General features: G+C 50.9%; 1 protein-coding gene across 1 annotated transcript in view; it reads left to right on the forward strand.

Annotated features, from left to right (window-relative positions):
• FAIM2 (Fas apoptotic inhibitory molecule 2) overlaps window positions 1–19,604 on the forward strand; it is a 35,043-nt gene extending 15,439 nt beyond the window's left edge. The window contains exons 5-12 of the mRNA XM_032786822.2: window positions 312–365; window positions 5,187–5,237; window positions 5,982–6,021; window positions 7,388–7,425; window positions 8,292–8,379; window positions 9,901–9,996; window positions 15,235–15,288; window positions 19,379–19,604. Of these exons, the coding sequence (XP_032642713.1) occupies window positions 312–365; window positions 5,187–5,237; window positions 5,982–6,021; window positions 7,388–7,425; window positions 8,292–8,379; window positions 9,901–9,996; window positions 15,235–15,288; window positions 19,379–19,528 (571 nt within the window). The 3' untranslated portion in view covers window positions 19,529–19,604. The remainder of the gene's footprint in view (window positions 1–311; window positions 366–5,186; window positions 5,238–5,981; window positions 6,022–7,387; window positions 7,426–8,291; window positions 8,380–9,900; window positions 9,997–15,234; window positions 15,289–19,378) is intronic.
• Window positions 19,605–19,859: the final 255 nt, after the last annotated feature.

Genomic DNA, 19,859 nt, shown 5'->3' on the forward strand with positions numbered 1-19,859 from the left:
TAGTCATGTTGCTAGTGCTTATGCTCACATGTGCATGTATAACCCATTGGTGAGTACAGATCCTGGTCAGCACTGACCCACAGAGGGTAGGAGCTATGGAAGCTTGGTGCTATAGCAGCTCCTGCTTTTCGCTCTGGAGATCCGGGTTGAGTCTCTGGTGTGTCTGCCAAGATGGTGGCCACCACCCGCCTGCCACTCTATACCCACTATGCACTTCCTTGGGATACGTTTAGCCAAGTCTGTGAAGTGATTGCTGTTCCGTGTCCTGTAAATGACCCTCCCTCTCCCTTTTCTTTCTCTGTCTCCTGCAGTGAGCCAGTCAAAGGTTACATCCAGTCAAACCCAGCCTGGTACTGGGCTTCCTAGTAAGTATCTAATGCCTTTTCCCATTCTTAAATGGTGGAGCAGATTGTGTATGGTTGAATTTATTTGGAGGCACTTCTAGAGCACGCTGCCACATCAGAACGCCTGCCCCACGTGCTGGAGAGGAAATTCACCTTTGAGACGAGAAACAAACATGAGCCTGTGGAAAACAAGAAGTGCACAACGGAAACTTCAATATAACCTTAGCTAGAGTGTTTGCTACTGTGCTGAGATGAATGCGAACAAAACACTTAACACTATCAAATGTACTGCAGGGCACTTTAAACAAAATATTGTTAAACAGGCAGCCAGTTTCGAAATATCACCTTGTGTTGTTGAATTCAGTAGAAGTCAGAGTTGAGAGGATTTTCCAAGCTGCAGGGTGAAATGTTCAAAAGCGCCCAAGTGGCTTAGAAGCCTGACTACCATTGACTTGAGGTCCTAAGTCACTTAGGCACCATAGAAAAATTTACTCATAATCTATCACTTTTTAAATTGATGAGAAAGACCAGATGGCAAAATTCTACTGTGCCTGCACAAACAGGAGGTCAGACAGATGATCACAATGGTTCCTTCTGGCCTTAGAATCTATGAATCTGTGAAACCACTCCAACTTAAATGCTCATAGCTTGAAAATTACTGTACCAATTTTCTTTATTATCATCAATAATAATAATATAACAATAACAACAATATTTTTATTGTGGTAGCCCCTAAGAACCCACTCATGGACTAGGACCCCATTGTGCTAGGCACTATAAAAATGCAGAACAAAACAATTGATCCTGCCCCAAAGAATTTACAATCAAATTATAAGGCAAGACACAACAGCTGATTACAGACAGACAAGGGAGCACAAGAAAACAATGAAACAATATTGGTCAGCATGCTGAGCAGAGGCCTCAGCAATCCAACTGCTTAACTGTTGTCATATTTTCTTCAAACGTGGCCAGCTTGCTTAGATCTCAGTGAGATCTACAAAACCAGCCAAGTTTGATATATCTGCTTTTATCCAGTATCGTGTTATCTCTGTGAAAAACTGGCACGTCGAATGGGTGCATTATGTTCATGCACTCAAAAGCAGCTGCATGGATGTGATTCAGACTATATAAAAGAAAATTCACCTCTGAGCTGAGACCAAGCATGGAAAAAATCCAAGGGGAATTAGCTTGACAAAGTTATGAGTAATGGTAAAAGAGAGTTAGAATGGAAGCTGAACTCAACTTTGACCACTAAGGATACATCTACATTGCAGCTGGGGTGTGTGACTTGCAGCTTGTGTAGACATACCCACAACTAGCTTTAATCTAGCTAGTTTAGGTACCAATAATGTTATGTTCACGTCATACACACAAAGAAATTAGATCAAAACATAAATACTCTTTTTGGAAGGTTGCAACATAACATTGCTTTATTTCTTAAAATTCAGAATGATAACACATAAGAACCCAAAACAGAGAGGGAGAAAACAGGCTGCTCCCTGAAGCAGAGAGGCACAACTCACCCCATCTTACTATAATCTGTCTGCAAACTCACTGCTGGTGCTCCCAGATGCTTCACTACAAAGCCTCCTAGCCTGCATGCAAGTCCAAGAGAAGTCCCATCCCCCTACTCTTAAATTTATAGCTTGCGATTCCAACCCAGTGCTCATTATCACAAGTAGCAGCAAAGGCGTGGTGATGTGGGCTTCAGTTTGGGCAGCACACGGCCCCCCTGGGTACAGGGCCAGTGCAACCCAGTAGGTGACCTATGCGGTTGCCTAAGGCGCTAGCATTTTGAGTCCTTCGGCAGCGACTGCGGCGGCTGGATCTTTGGCCACCCCGGTCATTAGGCGGAGGGATCTGGGGCAGAGGGGCACAGGGAGGGCCGCCTGCAGCAAGTAAGGGGGAGGGGGTGGCACGCAGGGGAACTATCCGCCTCAGCTCACCTCAGCTACGCCTCCTCCCCTGAGCACGGCGCCCTGCTCTGCTTCTCTCCCTCCCAGGCTTGCGGTGCCAAGCAGCTGATTGGCGCTGCAAGCCTGGGAGGTGGGAGAAGTGGAGCGGTGACAGTGTGCTCGGGGAGGAGGTGGAGCAGAGATGAGCTGGGGCGGGGAGCTGCTGCATGGCTCCTGGGGCCAGGGGGAGCTGCTGTGGCAGAGGGGGGCGCCACAGGGCAGAGGAGGGGGAGCTGCTGCGGGGGGGGCACCTCAGGGGGGGGGGCGGGCGGAGAGCCTGCCACTGGGCTCAGGGTGGGAGGACACAAGGTGGAAGTTTCACCTCGGGCACGAAACGTCCTTGCACCACCCTGCTTGGGTATGTACTCACTTGTGTGGCCCACATATCCTCACTGCTATTTTTAGTGAGCCAGTTAGTTCAAGCTAGCGTGGGTATGTCTACATGCACTGCAAAATCACATCCCTGGTCACTTACATGTGCTTTGCCTGTTGCAATATTTGGGCCAGACCCTCAGCTGATGTAAATGGAAGTTAAGCTGCGCAGATTTATACCAGCTGAGGTCTGTCTGTCTGTCAGCCATTAAAGAATGCAGCAAGAATAAAGGAGGAGTTGAAAAGTATTTATGAGTCCGAACTGGAATGCACTGGATTCGAGCTCAGATCCCACCCATTGGGCATGCTGACCAGTCATCAGGCCTGAACAATCATTGACAATGTATCTTTTTTAGCTGAGCTCCGAGTTGTTAAAAATATTTGCCCGTGCAGCATTTCCTGTGTCCTCTGCAAAGTTAGTGTCTGCACTCCAGCAGTTAATTAAGCAGGTGGAGCAAATGGCCATTAACAGGCCACGCTGTTTCTTGTTAGTTCACACCCAAAACTCAGAGGTGAGACACTAGCTTAGAGAAAGTTGGAGAAAGACCCAAAATAGCAGCCGGAGGAGGAAGCTGGTGAGGATGCAGCGTTCATGCCCTTAAAGGATAACACATTCTCCTCAGCATTGGGAGCAAGGTTTGGTAGATCTGAGAAAGCCCCTTTTGAGAAGCGTGGATTCAGATCCTGTTCCAGATCTGAGCTTCTAATTAGGACCCATACTTGTTATTCAGGCAGATCCCCCAGATATCTCTCCAGCTGCCTTTCCATCTCCTGGCCTCATCGTTTGTCCGTATTCTTCCCTCGCAGTGCAGGGAATGTGTCTGATGCCAATCAGTGTTATTTTGCAGCCCCTACTTTGGAGAAGGGATCCTGGATCTGGGATTTCTCTCTTTCCTTCCCATCTACCCACTCTATTTATCTATTCTTTCTTTTCTTCCTTCCTTCCATCCACCCACACATCATGTCTCTCTGCTATCCATTCTACTTATCCTGTTGTTTTATTTATTCCCTCTGGGCCTGATTCCCATATACACTAAGACCCCGTTACACCACTCTGGCTCTGGAAAGGGACCTTACAGTGGTGTGACAGTAATGTCCTCCCACTTATAGGTCCCTTTACACTGCCAGAGAGGCAGAATGAGGCCTTAGAGTGATAAGAATCAGGCTCCCTTTCTCTCTCTCCGTCTGCGGGAAGCCTCCTTCCACTCTTCCATGATTATTCCAGTCCCCAGCACTTTCTGTGGCTTCCTCCTGCAGGAGCAGAGCACAGATATATCAACGACATGTTTACCAGGGACTGTGAGGTTTGCCACATGAGCAGCCAGTTCTCTGATCACCATCAATGCCTTTGGAACCTGCCTTCTCACCTACCGCCAGGCTGCCTCAAGCACTAGGGGGTTATCGGTTTATCGTTACAGGATAACTGTTGACCCTATGGAAAAACTTGGGGCAGTGTGATGCTCTGGGGAGGGATGGAGGATCCCTTCATTGCTGGGAGCGGGTCAACTCTCTGGAGCTGCTCATGTGTGGAGATGGTCACCTCTCTGGAGATGGTCAGTTCTGGACATGGTCAACTCTCTGGAGATGGTCGACTCTCTGGCAATTTGGCTGCTTGGTTTGTGGACCCGTTTAATGGGTTTTGGGCTGTGTGGGGTATTCTCCCCTCGGATTCCTTTTCCTGTTGAGTTTCTTATTATTACTTATTTATGTATTATTGTAAAGGAAGGATAGTCTGGTGGTTGGGGCACTAACCTGGGTTCAAGAGACCTGGCGCTGAGTTCATGCCCTGCTACAGACTTCCTTGAGTGCGTCACATAGGCCTAAATCCTCAAAGGTATTTAAGTGCCTAACTCTAGGTGCCTAAATATACCTTTGAGGATCTGGGCCTTCCTCCCTCTGAGTCCCAGTTCTCCTTCTGCAAAATGGGGGTTTCTAGCACTGTCCTACCTCAGAGGAATGTTGCACTTGGACACTAGGACAATGGGTGTCATACAAATACCATAGGGTACAGCTACACTCCAAAAAAAAACCCCTCCGGTGCTGAGTCTCGGAGCCCGAGGCCACTGACTAAGGCTCGCCCTCTGGGACTAAAATAGCAATATAGACATTCGGGCTCAGGCTGGAGCCTGGGCTCTGAGACCCACCCCTCTGGCTGGGTTTCGGAGCCAAGGCTCCAGCCCAAGCAGGAATGGTCACACTGCTATTTTTAGCCCCGTAGCATGGGTCAACTCAGCTGACCTGGGCTCTGAGACGTGCTGCCGTGGCGCTTTTTCTGCAGTGTAGATGCACCCAATCTGTCTTAAACCTCCTCCTGTCTCCAATCTGGATCTGGATGGTAAAGCCATTTCCCAGGGTGTTCTAAGGGAGTTCGGCTGTGTAGCACCCTGGTGCGTCAGCAGCAGAACGCAGCAGGAACAGTCAAGCCCGAGAATTGCTCCCTCTCCCACATCAGCTGCATTCAGCGCCAGGTTCTTCCTCCGTCACCCATCCTTTGTCTTGTTCTTCTTTCTCACAGTGCTGTGTTCTTTGTGACATACTTGATCCTGGCTTGCTGCTCCGGACCCAGGTACAATACTTCCTTCTGCTTTAAGCAACCCACTGAACTGATGTACTAGAGCTTTCCTATCACCGCTCAAATCCCATATGTTCTTGACTCATGGCCTGCAGCACACGGTATCCATACCAAAGTTGGATCTCCGAGCACATGCAGCCCAGATGCTGCATTGTCTGTAGCAAATGGGTTGCAGTCATGTCTCAGTGCTGTGCTATAGCAGAGATAATGCAGTTACGTCTCCTTGCCTGAGATTCATGGGGCCACGTGCTCCTAGGCAGCAGACATGATGCAGTTGTGTGTTGGTGCACGGGGCAGTTGCGTGTTGGTGCACGTAGCGGTTGTGTGCTGACGCACGGAGCAGTTGCAAGTTGCTGCATCAGAGCTGCAACTTGGTAGGAAAACTCTAAGTTGTATTGTAACTGTAATAGCAGAGGTGCTGCTCTTGTATCTCGGTGATGCCCAGCCATAGATGCTGTTTGTTGTTATACAGTGAAAAAGCTGCCGTCTTGTCCCAGAGCTGGAGATTCCTGGTTGCTTCACTATAATATAGCGGATGCATTTGTGTCGCAACCTAGAAGTCCCCTGGGCACAGCACTATAGTTACCCAGCAGAATTAACGTCGTGTTGCCTCACCGGCCTGTGGTGCACAGATAATTAATTATGTAATTCACATTATGCAACACATTATGCAATGACTTTAAATCACTCTGCTCTTTGGATAGTGTTGCTGACTGACTGTTTTCACATCACTTGCAGGAGGTATTTTCCATGGAACCTGATCCTCTTGAGTATCTTTGTAAGTAACGTACCTGCACGGTGACCGACCTGCCCTTTGGAGTGTCATCAATTTCATAGAGATTAAGGAATCCAGATGGGACCATTGTGATCATCTCGTTAACACAGGGCATACAGATTGGTCCAGTAATTGCTACCTTAAACCCAATCCCTGCTGGTGGAACTAGAGCTAGATAAATTGAGATGAAGTGGGACTCTGTAAACAAAAAGAAATTTAGGAGGACGCAGGGGCAGAGGGGTATCCGGGTCCCATACAGCAATGTGGAACTAGGGAAGCATCATTCATAGCCCTACGCATTGGGATGTACCCTATTAAACCCCTCATGTGGGCTTTACCCTTTGAAGGTTAGCATCCATCATCCAGAAACAGTTTCCATTGGGGCACCTGTTAAAGGGTTTCGCTGCCCTGTTGATAAAGCTGGGTGCCACAACTGGAGGAATTGAAAGATGTTTACAGTAAATGGATGCCTGTCTCTGTATGGAGCTAAGCATCTGTCTGTAGTAAGCGAACGCAGCTCGCAGCGCTGCAGTGACTGAGGGGGGGATGTGGAGCAAAATTGGGCTGGATTCAGGAACACCAGTTTCATCTTGGTTCCCAGCCTGTGAGCAGACTGTGGGATTGCAGCACTGCCCCATTGCAGCCGCCAACTCCTGTCTATGGGTTGGAATAGCTGCTGCTGCCCTTCTGTGACTCCTAAGTGGTCCACGTAGTTAGGGTTGCCAACATGGTAATATTTATAACCTGGACACTCCAGCAGGAGTGCCAGAACCTCCCTTTCCCCACCTCCTCCTCTTTCTGCCCCCCTCTTCCCCCCAAAGCCCTGCCCTTTCCTCACCTCTTCCATTGAGACCCCATCCCTGCCCTGCCTCTTCTCCTGAGGCCCCACCCCCGTCCACTCCTCTTCCCCTCTCCCCCAGTCACTCGCTGCTTTTCCCTTCCCACCCACCCCTTCCCGGGTCAAGAGGGTAGCCTGCAGAGTCGGGGTTGGGAGCTGCAGCCACCCAACGAAGGCAGAAGGTGACCCTAGCTGAATAGGGACTGGAGCCGGTGATGACCCGGCACCTCTCCCGCTCACAGTAACTGGACTTTGGGAGTCCGTTCAATAGATCTGACCGGACACTGTCAGGTCCCCTTTTCAACCGGACTTTCCAGTTGAAAACCAGGCACCCGGCCGCCAGACATGTAGCCTCATCACTGGGATAGGCCTGGAGGAACCTACACCCTTAGTGGCCAAGAGAACTGGGAAGCCTTCTGCCTTCACCCCACTGCCTCCATGAAGGACAATTATGGGACAGCTCTGAGTAATTATTCGTGGAGTAACTAACGCATACTCCAGTACTAATGCTTTCTCTCCCCCCACCCCTAGACTCTCTCCATGTCCTATCTCACTGGAATGCTCTCCAGGTAGGTCAATCAGTTGGACATCAGATTTCTTTTCCTTATTTCAGCCCCATGTCCCAGCTCTTTCCTGCAGCCCCCTTCTTTGGCTTCCCACGTTAGAATGATCTGAGCGGCACCAGCCCTTTGCTCCTTTCTGAGCTGCTAAAATAGCCAAGCAAAACCTGACCCTTCCTTTGACACCAGCTGCGACCTCCGGTGGAGGCCGGCATGAACTCCGGGTGTTTTGCCAACAGCTGGCTGTGGGGAAGCTCAGATCAACTCCAGCCCAAGAGAGAGCCCGCCCGCCACCACGCGTTGTTGTAGGGGAATGGGCTTTTGGGGAGTCCACTGCCATGCCTGTCGCGGCATTTCCAAGCAGGAGGTGCTGTAAGGAGCAGGGCATGAAAGCTGCCTGTGGGGTGGCTCCGGGCTCTGCCATTCCCATCCTCTCCCAGCCGCTGTGTAGGGAACAGAAGCAGTGTCTAGGGGGCAGTCCCACCTCTCTTAGTGCAAAGCACTGGAGGAATATTAACAGATCCAGACTCCTGCTGGCCGAAGAGGGATAGAGGGAAGCAAATTGCAGGCTCAAGCCTGGCCTTGCCAGCAATTTTCTTCCATCTATAGCAAAAGGAGGATCCACACATCAGTCATTTCTTAGGCTTTTCCATACCTATCTAGCCAGGAACCCCCACTGTCTAGCCATACGGGAAGTGAAGGGTAATTTCAACCCCTGATGCTTATTCATCTGACCCTAGCATCCATGCTGTATCTGCCTACCTCTGCTAAGCCCCTGGAAAAGCTAGATAGGTATGGAAAAGCCTAATTGTCTCTCTCCTTCCATCCATTTGTGGGATCTAATTAGAAATGTGGTTTCTGTGTTCCTTTTGCAGCTATTACAACACCACATCGGTTCTCTTGTGCCTGGGGATCACAGCCTTGGTGTGTCTTTCCGTCACCATCTTCAGCTTCCAGACCAAGGTTGGTGTTGATTTAGTTGGTGTTGGTGGATTTAGTTGGGGGTTGGTCCTGCTATGAGCAGGCAGTTGGACTAGATACCTCCTGAGGTCTCTTCCAACCCTGATCTTCTATGATTCTATGATTCTGAGGTGAGACTATCCCAGCCTGTTGGGCAGGGGGACGGGGGATACATCTCAGGGTGGGGAGGGAGCTCTTGATAGGGAAAGAGGAGCTGACTCTCATACAGCAAATGGTTTGGCCGGGAAGTATGGATCTGGGAGAGCAGCTAAAGGCTGGGGCGGGGTGGGGGGGAGGTGGGGGAAAGGAGGGAATGTCTGACAGGGATGGGAGTTGCAGTATGGGTGCAATATGGGTTCTGGCGAGTCTTGGATTTTGGGTGCAGAGGGATGACAATGCTGAAGTGGATAAATATTGGATATAGGTGGTGAATAAGCTGTATAATAATGATAGGATTTGGAGTTATAAGGTCCAGAGTGTGATGGGTGCTAGGCTACAGGACTTGGGGTGTAGGTGGGGTATGTTGAGTCCTGAACAATAAAGTTAAGGGTACAGGATTTGGGGGTAGGATGAGTGCTGGGGTAGAGGGTTTGGGGTATAGGTGTGGTATGAAGGGTGCTGGGTATAGGTGGGGTCTGATGGGTGCTGGATATGGGGTTTGGGATATAGGTAGGGTCTGATGGGTGTGGGGTATAGGTGGGATCTGATAGGTGCCAAGTATGTGGTTTGAAATCGAGGCGGGGCCAAATGGGTGCTGGGTAGCGGGTTTGGGGTCTAGGCAGGGTCTGCTGAGTGCTGGGTAGGGGGGTTGGGGAATAGGTGTGATATGAAGGGTGCTGGGTAAAGTTGTGGTCTGATGGGTGCTGGGCATGGGGTTTGGGATATAGATGGGGTCTGATGGATGTATGGTCTAGGTGGGGTCTGCTGGGTGGAGGTTTGGGGTATAGGCAGGATCTGATTGGTGCTGAGTATGGGGGTTGGAGTCTAGGCGGGGTCTGATGGGTGCTGGGTATGGGATTTGGGGTATAGATAGGGTATGATAGGGTGCCAGGTTTGGGGTCTAGACAGGGTCTGATGGGTGAGGGTGTGGGGTTTGGGATATAAGAGGGGTCTGATGGGTGCTGGGTATGGGGTATAGGCATGGTTGAAGGGTGCTGGGTATGGGATTTGGGATATAGATAGGGTATGATAGGGTGCCAGGTTTGGGATCTAGATGAGGTCTGATGGGGGAGGGTGTGGGGTTTGGGATATAAGAGGGGTCTGATGGGTGAGGGTGTGGGGTTTGGGATATAAGAGGGGTCTGATGGGTACTGGGTATGGGGTATAGGCATGGTTGAAGGGTGCTGGGTATGGGATTTGGGATATAGGTGGGCTTGTGACTGACAGGGTGATGTGTGTGATGCTGGGTGAGTGGCTGGGCAGGGGGCATGAAGGAGCCAACACCTCATCACTGAGTCCTGTGCGCCTTGCCCACCGCCAGCCAGCCTAACCAGTAAAGCCAACGGCCCCTTTTTGCCTCCACAGTTTGACTTCACCTCCTGCCAGGGCGTTCTCTTCATCATGCTCATGGTGCTGCTCTTCAGTGGGATCATCCTGGCCATTCTCCTCCCCTTCCAATATGTAAGTGACCTCTTCTCTCTGTGGATCCAAATTCGCTCCCATGGCGCCTCCTCTGCAGGGAGGATGTTCTTGCTGCATAGGGTCAGATGGGGATGGCCCGTGGTGCAAACAGTGATGCAGCCTGATTCCTAGTTGGCAGGGGCAACTCCTCTTATTTGGGCACAGGGGTTAAAGGTGGGTAAGGGCCTCCCTCCCCACTTTGGCTGCTTCCCTGTCCTTTCAAACACCGGGCTAAGCTGCTCCCTTGGAATAATCTGGATGCATCTCCCGCTAGAATCAACAGGTTCTGATCTCAGTTAGGGCTGTGTCAGCCCAGTGGTGTCACACTGGATTGACACCAACGTAACCCAGATCAGAGTGACGCCGGGGGTATGTTTGTGAACTGAGCAGCATTGCCTCTGGATGGAGCGAATAGTTCCCTCTAGCTGCCCGTAAGTGGATGTGTCCTTCTAGCTACCCATCAGTGTGTACCTAGGTGCCGACTCCGTGTGTGCTCCGGAGTTGGAGCACCCACAGAAAAAAATAGTGGGTGGTCAGCACCCCCTGGCAGCCCCATGGGTCAGCGCCTCCTCCTCCTGCCCTGTTCCTCCTGCCCACCGGTGCCCCTGCTGAACGGCTCCTCCCCCTCCCTTCCGGCGTCTTCTGCCCGCCATGATCAGCTGTTCCGTGGCATGCAGGAGGCACTAGGGGGAGAGGGTGGAGCGCGGGCAGGAAGAGGCAGGGGAGTGGGCCGAAAGAGGAGGGGAGAGGTGGCGGCTTGCAGGAAGGGGTGGAGTGGGAGCGGGGTCTGTGGTGGAGCACCCCCGGGATCTTAATAAGTCGGCACCTATGAGTGTGGAAGTCACCTATGAGAAGTGTGGGGCATCTGGGCACGGTGAGGCTAGACAAACAAAGTGGCAGCTCAGGGTGATAAATGGAGACTCTCGGTGAGCCGGAACTCACAGCAATTTGCCCCTTTATCAGCATTTTACAGCTGCTGTAGTTTCCACTGAGGATAAATTGCTGAACGAGAGCTCCCACAAAGGAGGGGGTGGGCGGAAGCGGACGCAAAGGCTTGGAGATTGGGGAAGCCGTCACAATCAATCGTGTTAATAATCGTGCAGCCAGGAAGTGCAAACCGCTGAGCCGCCAAACCTTCCATGGGTCAGAAACAGCAGAGGCAAGTCGCCCAGGGTGTCCTATCAGGGAGCAGCCGAGAGTGACAGTTCAGCTTCCCACTCCGAAAAGGGCCAGGGGAAGAACTGCTCAGAGCCACTGTCCATTGGTGTGGCCGATTGGTTCAAACCGACGGGGTGTTAAGATTGGAAGCTCTGTGGGGCAGGGCCTATTTTATTGTTCTGCGGTTGTCCAGTGCCTGTGGGGTCCTGGTCTGTGACTTCAATGCATGTAACAACAATGAAAATAATTAATAACTCCCTGATGGCCAGTCCTGCAACACCCATTTCTCCTCCCCGCAGGATCTGAGTAACTCCTCCTGAACTTCATGGAGTGACTCTGGATTTATACCAGTGTTGCTGAGTAGCAGCGACTTGAACTGCTTTGGGGGGAAAACCCCCCCATCCCCGCCTTGCTACTGCAGAGTTGAATAAACAGCCAAACCTTTTAAATCCAGGAGCAGAATATCAGCTTAGTCTTAGTGATTGTATTCAGAAAAAGCTAAAGTGCTGGTAGAGATAAGCTCAGGAAATTGCCTGTAGCTTGTTGACTACAAGCCATGAATGGAAGGAGGTGATAGACAAGTCAGGGGCTCTGGGCAAATGGGGTTAATTGTATCCACCCCTATCCAGGGGGCAGCAGCGTGCCCGAGTGGTGTGCATACTAGACTGAGCCTCAAGAGATCTGGGCTCTATTCCTGCTACTGGTCTGCTGGGTGATCTTGGGCAAGCCACTACCCTCTCTGTGCCTCAGTTTCCCCATCTGTAAAATAGGGTTTGAGATCTACGGTTGAGAAGAGCTAGATTATTATTACACATCTAGTTTTCTAATCTAGTCCCATACACATCTATCTAGTTATTTTTCCTTCCTTTGCACTGAACCAGATTATGTTTTAGGGATTTTGGGGAGTGGCTGCCTGGAATATCTGGAGCTTCAGGTCTCTCCCCACACCCTTAAAATCCTCTGAGCTGAATAAAGCTCCATTCCCTTATGTGTGGATGTCAGATGTCAAAGGTGGACATGGGGGACTAACTACAAATGGCCCTGGTGCAGCATTTCAGACCGTCCAATGTTGAGAGATGGCGAGGTCCACAGTGAAAACTAACCCCATTGAAGAGCATCAAGGCAGGGATTTTCAAAGTAGCCTAAAAGAGTTAGGTGCCCAATGGGATTTAGGTGCCTGACTCCCTTAGGGTGTGCCTACACTGCCGTTGGAGGTGTGATTGCAGCATCTATAGACACACCTGAGCTAGCTTTAATTTAGCTAGTGCATGAACCAATTGCAGTGAAGCTGTGGTAGCACAGACTGCAGGGTGAGTGAGCTGATTACAGACACATGGTCCCAGACTGCCAGGAACCCCATGCAGCTGTGGCTGCACTGGTCCCAGAGCTAGCTGGATTCAAGTTAGTTTGGGTCCATCTGCATATGTTGCAATCACTCTTGTGACTGCGGTACAGACATTTTTGGAAATCCCAGCTCATGTGTTTAGTGTCCCTTTTGGATCAATGCCAGACAACCCTCCTCATTCAGCCCAAACCTCTGCCCTTTGTGCCTTGCCCGGGAGTGGCACTGATCCTAGATTGACACTGGAGAAATGGATAATGAAATCTGGTCCAACTGAATTAAAGGATTTGTTCCTTCTTGGGAGATTGCGTTGGTTGAAGATGATGACCTTTGCCCTGGTGGCACTGAAGGGAAAGGTACCAGGGGGTCCTGCCTCCCATTCTCCTGCTCTAATGACTGCACCACATTCTCCTCCCCGAGCTGGGAAGTGAAACCAACAGCTCTGGCTCAAAAATCAACTGCTTTAACCAGTCCAGCACACCCTGCCCTTAAAGCTTGGACTAGAACCCAGGAGCGCATTCCCCGTTAGCTGCTTTAACCACAGCACTGTGCTGCCCTCTCAAAACTGGGTGTAGAACCCACCTTTCCTTGCTCCCACTTACATACTTTAATGATCTTCCCTTCTCAAAGCTGGGAATGAAAGCCAGGAGACCTGATGGCCAGTAAGCTGGTCTAACCACTGCACCAGGAGTCCAGAGGCCCAATCAGTGGCCCTGATCCTTGCCCTGTATTCCCCTCTCAAAGCAGAGAATAGAACTCAGGAATCCTGATGTTTAGGCCCCTGTTCTAGTCAGTAAAGTGCTGGCTACTGATCAACGTGTTTGAATAAAACCAGCAATATCCAAGAGGCCACATCCATGTGGCTAGCTCTTGGGGGATTATTGTCATGCTCACCTACCTCACCACCCTCCTGCCATCACCCCTTTGCCACATTTTCTGTCTCTTTCTGCTCTGGCGGACGCGTCTGGCGCTTGACGCTGTTCAGGCCCAACAAAGGTGTTTGTTGTTCCCGACTGACATCCTGCTGCGGGTGGCTAATGACGGTGATTGATTGCAAAGGGGAAGAGGGGGGGTGCTGTTATCCCAGCCTTTGGCGTCTTGTTTTCCATCCAGGAGCTTTTATTTTGCAATTCTTCATCACTGAGCGCTCAACGGACACTGGGAAATGTTGACAAAGGAGGACGTTGCCCAGAGTCTGGCAGCCTCCATTAATCACTTTGGGGCTGCAGTTGTTTACTTGTATCCGACTGGGCCCTATTAGCTGTTCCAGGGCTCCCCAAACAGTTGGGCACATTCCTCTAGGCTGGAGACAGCTGCATTCATAGAATCATAGACTCATAGAATATCAGGGTTGGAAGAGACCTCAGGAGGTCATCTAGTCCAACCTCCTGCTCAAAGCAGGACCAATCCCCAACTAACTCATCACAGCCAGGGCTTTGGCAAGCTGGGCCTTAAAAACCTCTAAGGAAGGAGATTCCACCACCTCCCTAGGGAACCCATTCCAGTGCTTCACCACCCTCCTAGGGAAAAAGTTTTTCCTAATATCCAACCTGGACCTCCCCCACTGCAACTTGAGACCATTGGTGCTTGTTCTGTCATCTGCCACCACTGAAAACAGTCTAGATTCATCCTCTTTGGAACCCCCCTTCAGGTAGTTGAAAGCAGCTATCAAATTCCCCCTCATTCTTCTCTTCTGCAGACTAAATAACTCTATTTCCCTCAGCCTCTCCTCATAAGTCATGTGCTCCAGCCCCCTAATCATTTTTGTTGCCCTCCGCTGGACTCTTTCCAATTTCTTCACATCCTTCCTGTAGTATGGGGCCCAAAACTGGACACAGTACTCCAGTTGAGGCCTCACCAATGTCGAATAGAGAGGAATGATCATCTCCGAGCACAGCTGCTTTAAGCAACTGTCAGTACTGGACTCTGAATGGAACCGGTTCTTTCTTGGAGGCCCAGTGCTTTCGCTCATGACTTGAGGACACATAGCTACTAAGGCCAGTGTTTTCGAAAGGGGCGTCTGATGTGGGGTGTCTTGGTATGAGATGCCATGGGTCTGCCATTCAGAACGGCAGAGCATTCACTGTGCCAGCGGATGTCAATGGCAGCCGGGGGCGTGCAGAAAGGAAGGGCAAGCAGGGGCACCCCCAATAATCGTCAGGGGCACAGAACTCCTGCAGGCGCAGTGGGAGATGGGGATGGATGAGGGAAGAGCAAGTTCCTACCAGGCCTGTGGGGTGGGGGAGAGATCCTGCTTCTGAAAGCAAGCCCTGTAGAGTGACCAGATATCTCAATTTTATAGGGACAGTCCTGATTTTTGGGTCTTTTTCTTACATAGGCTCCTATTATCCCCCACCCCGTCCCAATTTTTCACATTTGCTGTCTGGTCACCCAAGCCCTGGGTGACTCACATTGGGCACCCAAAATCCTGATCCACGTGGTCCCTTTTCTAACTGTGAGGCCTGTGTGTGTGTGAGATCATGCCTTTTCTAAAGGGTCACTGTGATCCTTATGTGGCCGGCTCACGTGGTCTGGTGGGTCATGTGCTGGCTTAGGCAACAGGAGACCTCAGTTCTACGCCCATCTCTGCTACTGTCTTGCTGGGATACTGTGGGCCAATCTCTGTGCCTATGCTGCTTTCCCTAGATTGTGTCCTCCATGGTGTGAACCAAGCCCTCCCTTCTTGCTGGTTGGGTTTCTCCCTAAAGCTGACTGGTGTATCTGTCTATTTCCTGTAGGTGCCGTGGCTCCAAGCCATATATGCCGTGCTGGGTGCGATTGTCTTTACTATGGTAAGCGGCGCCGAATCCCAAGGAATGGGAATTTGATTGATTTATTTGGCCGAGTTCAATCAGGTAGCAAATCGCCTGTCCCTTGCAAGGCAAGACGAGCATGGGGAAGGAGAGGGAGGGGAGTTGTACTGTGGGAGACCTTTCCCTTCAGGAGACCTTCATGTCCAAAGGTGGATGACGAATAGCAAGCCCCATAGGATCATCTGGGCCTAGTCCCTAGTGTGCCTGTGTCTTTATCACAACATCAGGGCCGCGTCTGGCACAGCTGATGGCCCTGGTTTAAGGCCAGACACGGTATGGAGTAGTGGAGGGAGTGAGCTGGGAGCAGAGCTGGGAGAGCCGCTCCAGACGGAGGTGCTTTGGCAGAGTGGTGTGTGTCTCTGGGCGTGAGGTGGTCAAGACCAGGGCAGGGAGGCAGCGAGGGGGAAACCTGCTGGTGACCGAGCAGCCTGGGAGGAACTCTGCAACGCTCCAGGAAGCAGAGACCTTCAGCGTGGAGAAAGATTCATCTGGATATTGATTGGGAGTGGGAGGTACAGCGGGGACTTCATTACCTAGAAAGGAGATCGAATTTCTAAATGTCCCAGCTGGGGGGCCAGGCCATGGGAGACCCAGACAGAGACAGGTCACTGTGGGGCCAAGGAAGTAGCCACAAGGGGGTGCTGGAGGTAAGGGCCCCCTGCAATCCTGCATCCGGCCCCAAGGTGAGGGGCACTGGCAGAGCTGTGGGTGCGGGCAGCCCAAGACTAGAGTAGCAGAGAGTGACGTGGGGGCAGGATTGACGTGTGGAATTTAGGACGGAGATAGCAGGCAGAGGGGGGTGCTCCATTGCAGCCCAGGGGGTTGGTGCCAGAGCTGTGGGTCCCATGCAGAACTCCTTGTCCCCACTCCCAAGGCCCCTAAACTTTTGGGTCAAAAATACTTGCTGTATTACACCAAAAACAAACGCTGGGCCCGTATATGAGCGAGCTTCCAGGCAGCTTATACAGCAAATGTTTCTCCAGAGCGTATTTCAGAGGAGTCACGTTTGCCGTTCAGAAAGCAGGAAGCACTCGCCAAGGGAACGTGCGGGGCCACACCAAATGGGGGGTAAGGAGGAAATCCACCTTGGGGCGAGGCAGAGCCATCTGGGACTGCTAGGAATAGCAACAGCAGTTGAGCAATTTGTTTAATAGCTAATAAAGTCAGTTATGAAGAACTCGGATGTTTTACGATCGCCTTGTAAAACGTGCCCAGGGTTAAATGAAATATAACTGGCTCATAAACGTAGATAGTCAGATCCTCAGCTGCTGAAGCCTATGGACCGGGCCTCTATGGCCAATTATTATTTGTGTCCCAGAAGCCCTTAGGAAAGCCAGACCCCATTGTGCTGGGCATCGCATCTTCGCACACGCTGCCCCAAAGAGCACAGTGCAACCAGGGAAGGCACAGGGACGGGGCGAAGGTTAATAGACAAGACAGACTCAAGGTGGTAGTGGGAATTGGAGACTCAGAGACCAGCCCACAGTCACACAGGTTGACAGCAGAGCCAGCAGTATCATTCAAGTCCCCTGATTCCCCATCTCCTAGACCGGGCCCCCTCTCTGTGCAGTTTGGCAGAGTCACCCAGTCACCGTGCTGGGAGGGGAGGGTATAATTCTTTATAGCTGTAGCGTGACTGCACCTGGAATGTGACACTGGGTTCAGGACAGCACGTTACCAGGCAGATATTTGCTCAAGTGGGAGGAAATGCAGAGAACAACAACAGAAACAATCCTGGGGCTGGGGGAAGGGACTCACAAGGAAGAATCAGGAGCACTCCTTGGCCAAGCAGCGGCCAAGACGGGGGTGAGACGATGGAAGTCCCTGAAGGTAGTTATTGCCAAGGAATCGCTGGGGGTGGGGTATAACCGGGAGGAATGGGATGAAATTAAGAAAGGAGGTAACTTCAGCATAAGTTGCTTGACCACAAGACTAGTCCGGGTGTGGGAGTTATCTCAGTCAACCTGTGGAACTCCTTGCTTGAGGAGGTTGTGAAGGCTAGGACTATAACAGGGTTTAAAAGAGAACTAGATAAATTCATGACGGTTAAGTCTGTTAATGGCTATTAGCCAGGATGGGTAAGGAAGGGTGTCTCTAGCCTCTGTTTGTCAGAGGATGGAGATGGATGTCAGGAGAGAGATCACTTGATCATTACCTGTTAGGTTCACTCCCTCTGGAGCACCTGACATTGGCCACTGTTGATAGACAGGACACTGGGCTGGATGGACCTTTCGTCTGACCCACTACGGCCATTCATATGTTGTTATGTTATCTCCTCAGGGGACGTGGCCAAAGCTTAGTGGGTTGGAACCTGCAAACTGGACAAGACAAAGCCCTTGATTATATGTGATGCGGTGAGGGAGGGCAGTCCTGCTGGGCGCAAAGGCAGAGGCGCTGGCCCGATGGCCCGTGATCTGCCCTGGGGTTATCAGAGAAGTCCGTGGCAGAGGTGGAGCAGAGCCAGACAAAAGTTTAGCCATAACCTGAAACTCAGGACAGGCTCATAGAAACAGTTGCTTAAGGATTGCAAAGCTCGGGAAGTCACGAGTTTCAGGCATGAGCCTGCAAGGTCCCTGGTTCTAGGCCCCCCCTCACCGTTGAACACAGTGATCCCGATGCTTTCAGTCACTCCAGCCCCCTTCATCTGCATGTCACCTCATCTGCTGCTGGTACCAGACTCTAGCAAGGTGGGTGGGCACCGGGGGTGGTGCTCAGGCAAAGAGCTTTAGCTGCATAGTGACAGGCTGCAGCATAGCCTGGAAATTAAGATTGGGTTCTCAACTCCCACTCGGAGAGAACCCTCCCTCCTTCTCCTCGGCTGGAATTGGATTGCTCAGCGCTATGGGCAGGGCTAGAATGAAGCCAGTTCGGGTCACTCTTGTGACCTGCTTCCATGAGCCATACTGGGAGCTGCATCCTTAACCAACGGTGCATAATTCCTCCTGCATCTCCAACCACCGTGAGAATAATCCAGTTAAACTGACCAGACAACAAGTGTGAAAAATTGGAACAGGGGGTGGGGGGCAATAGGGGCCTATATAAGAAAAAGACTCAGAAATCAGGACTGTCCCTATAAAATCAGGACATCCGGTCACCCTAAATCCAATGCACTGCGGGATAATGGTGTGGTAGCCTGGCCAAATCTCCTTTTGGAGTGTAGCACTATCTATCCACCCCCCTACACAAGTCATCCAGCAGGCCTGGGGGAGAGTAAGGACTGGAACCCAGGTCTCCTAAGTTCCCATCCACGGCTTTGCCCAATGGGCCACGCTGCCTTGCCAGAATAAAGTTTTGAAGTGTTTTTGCGGGGTGTTAAACAGCAGCTGAGTTCCACCCAAGAACCAGCTGCATTTTAATAGTGGGTATAATTAAGCAATTCTTGTAACTGTTGATTGGGCTGCCTGGGGGCGAAAGGGGCCTATGCCAAGGGGGATTAGGGGTTTGGAACAGGTTCCATATGAGGAGAGATTAAAGAGGCTAGGACTTTTCAGCTTGGAAAAGAGGAGACTAAGGAGGGGGATGTGATAGAGGTATATAAAATCATGATTGATGTGGAGAAAGTAAATCAGGAAAAGTTATTTACTTGTTCCCATAATACAAGAACTAGGGGCCACCAAATGAAATTAATAGGCAGCAGGTTTAAAACAAATAAAAGGAAGTTCTTCTTCATGCAGTGCACAGTCAACCTGTGGAACTCCTTCCTGCTAAGAGGTTGTGTAAGGCTAGGACATATAACACGGCTAGGTTTAAAGAGAACTGACTCAAATTCTGAGGTTAAGTCATTTTAATTGTGCTATTACGCCAGGATGGGTAAGGAAGGGTGTCCTAGCCTCTGTTTTCAGGAGGATTGGTAGAATGGATGGTCAGGAGAGAGATCACTTGGATCATTGCTGTTAGGTTCACTTCCCTCTGGGACCACCTAGCATTGGCCACTGCTGGTAGACAGGATACTGGACTAGAGGGATCTTTGGGCTGACCCAGGATGGTCGTTCTTATGTTCTTATGTTCAAGCATGTGATGCATTGCCTGATCCTCTTTGCGGGTCTGTTTTCCCTCTCTCTCTCCCCAGTTCCTGGCATTCGACACGCAGCTGCTGATGGGGAACCGCCGGTACTCACTGAGCCCGGAGGAATACATCTTTGGAGCCCTCAATATCTACCTGGACATTGTCTACATCTTCTCCTTCTTCCTCCAGCTCTTCGGCTCCAGTCGGGAGTAAGCGCAGTGAGAAAGCGTCTGTCCTCACTCGGCAAAACAGAAAAATGTTAAAAAAACAAAACAAAACAAAAAGAGGGGGAAATATAGCCAGCCTTTCTGGTCCCTTTGCCAGCTCCATTCCATCTACTGAGCAACCCCCCTGGTTCCTTCTGCAGCTTGTACATATGCTGTTAACCCATTGTGACCCAGAAAGCAAACTGGGGTGGAAATGCTAGACGTCCTCCCACCCCCTGAAATCAAACCAAAGCAGAGTTGGTAGTGCCGGCGGGGCAGTGGGCTGGGCTCTCCCATTTGCAAAGGTCACTAGGGTTCCCCATCTGGCTTTGGCACAT

Source organism: Chelonoidis abingdonii, chromosome 26 (genome assembly GCF_003597395.2).
Source record: "Chelonoidis abingdonii isolate Lonesome George chromosome 26, CheloAbing_2.0, whole genome shotgun sequence".
NCBI classification, from domain to species: domain Eukaryota; kingdom Metazoa; phylum Chordata; order Testudines; family Testudinidae; genus Chelonoidis; species Chelonoidis abingdonii.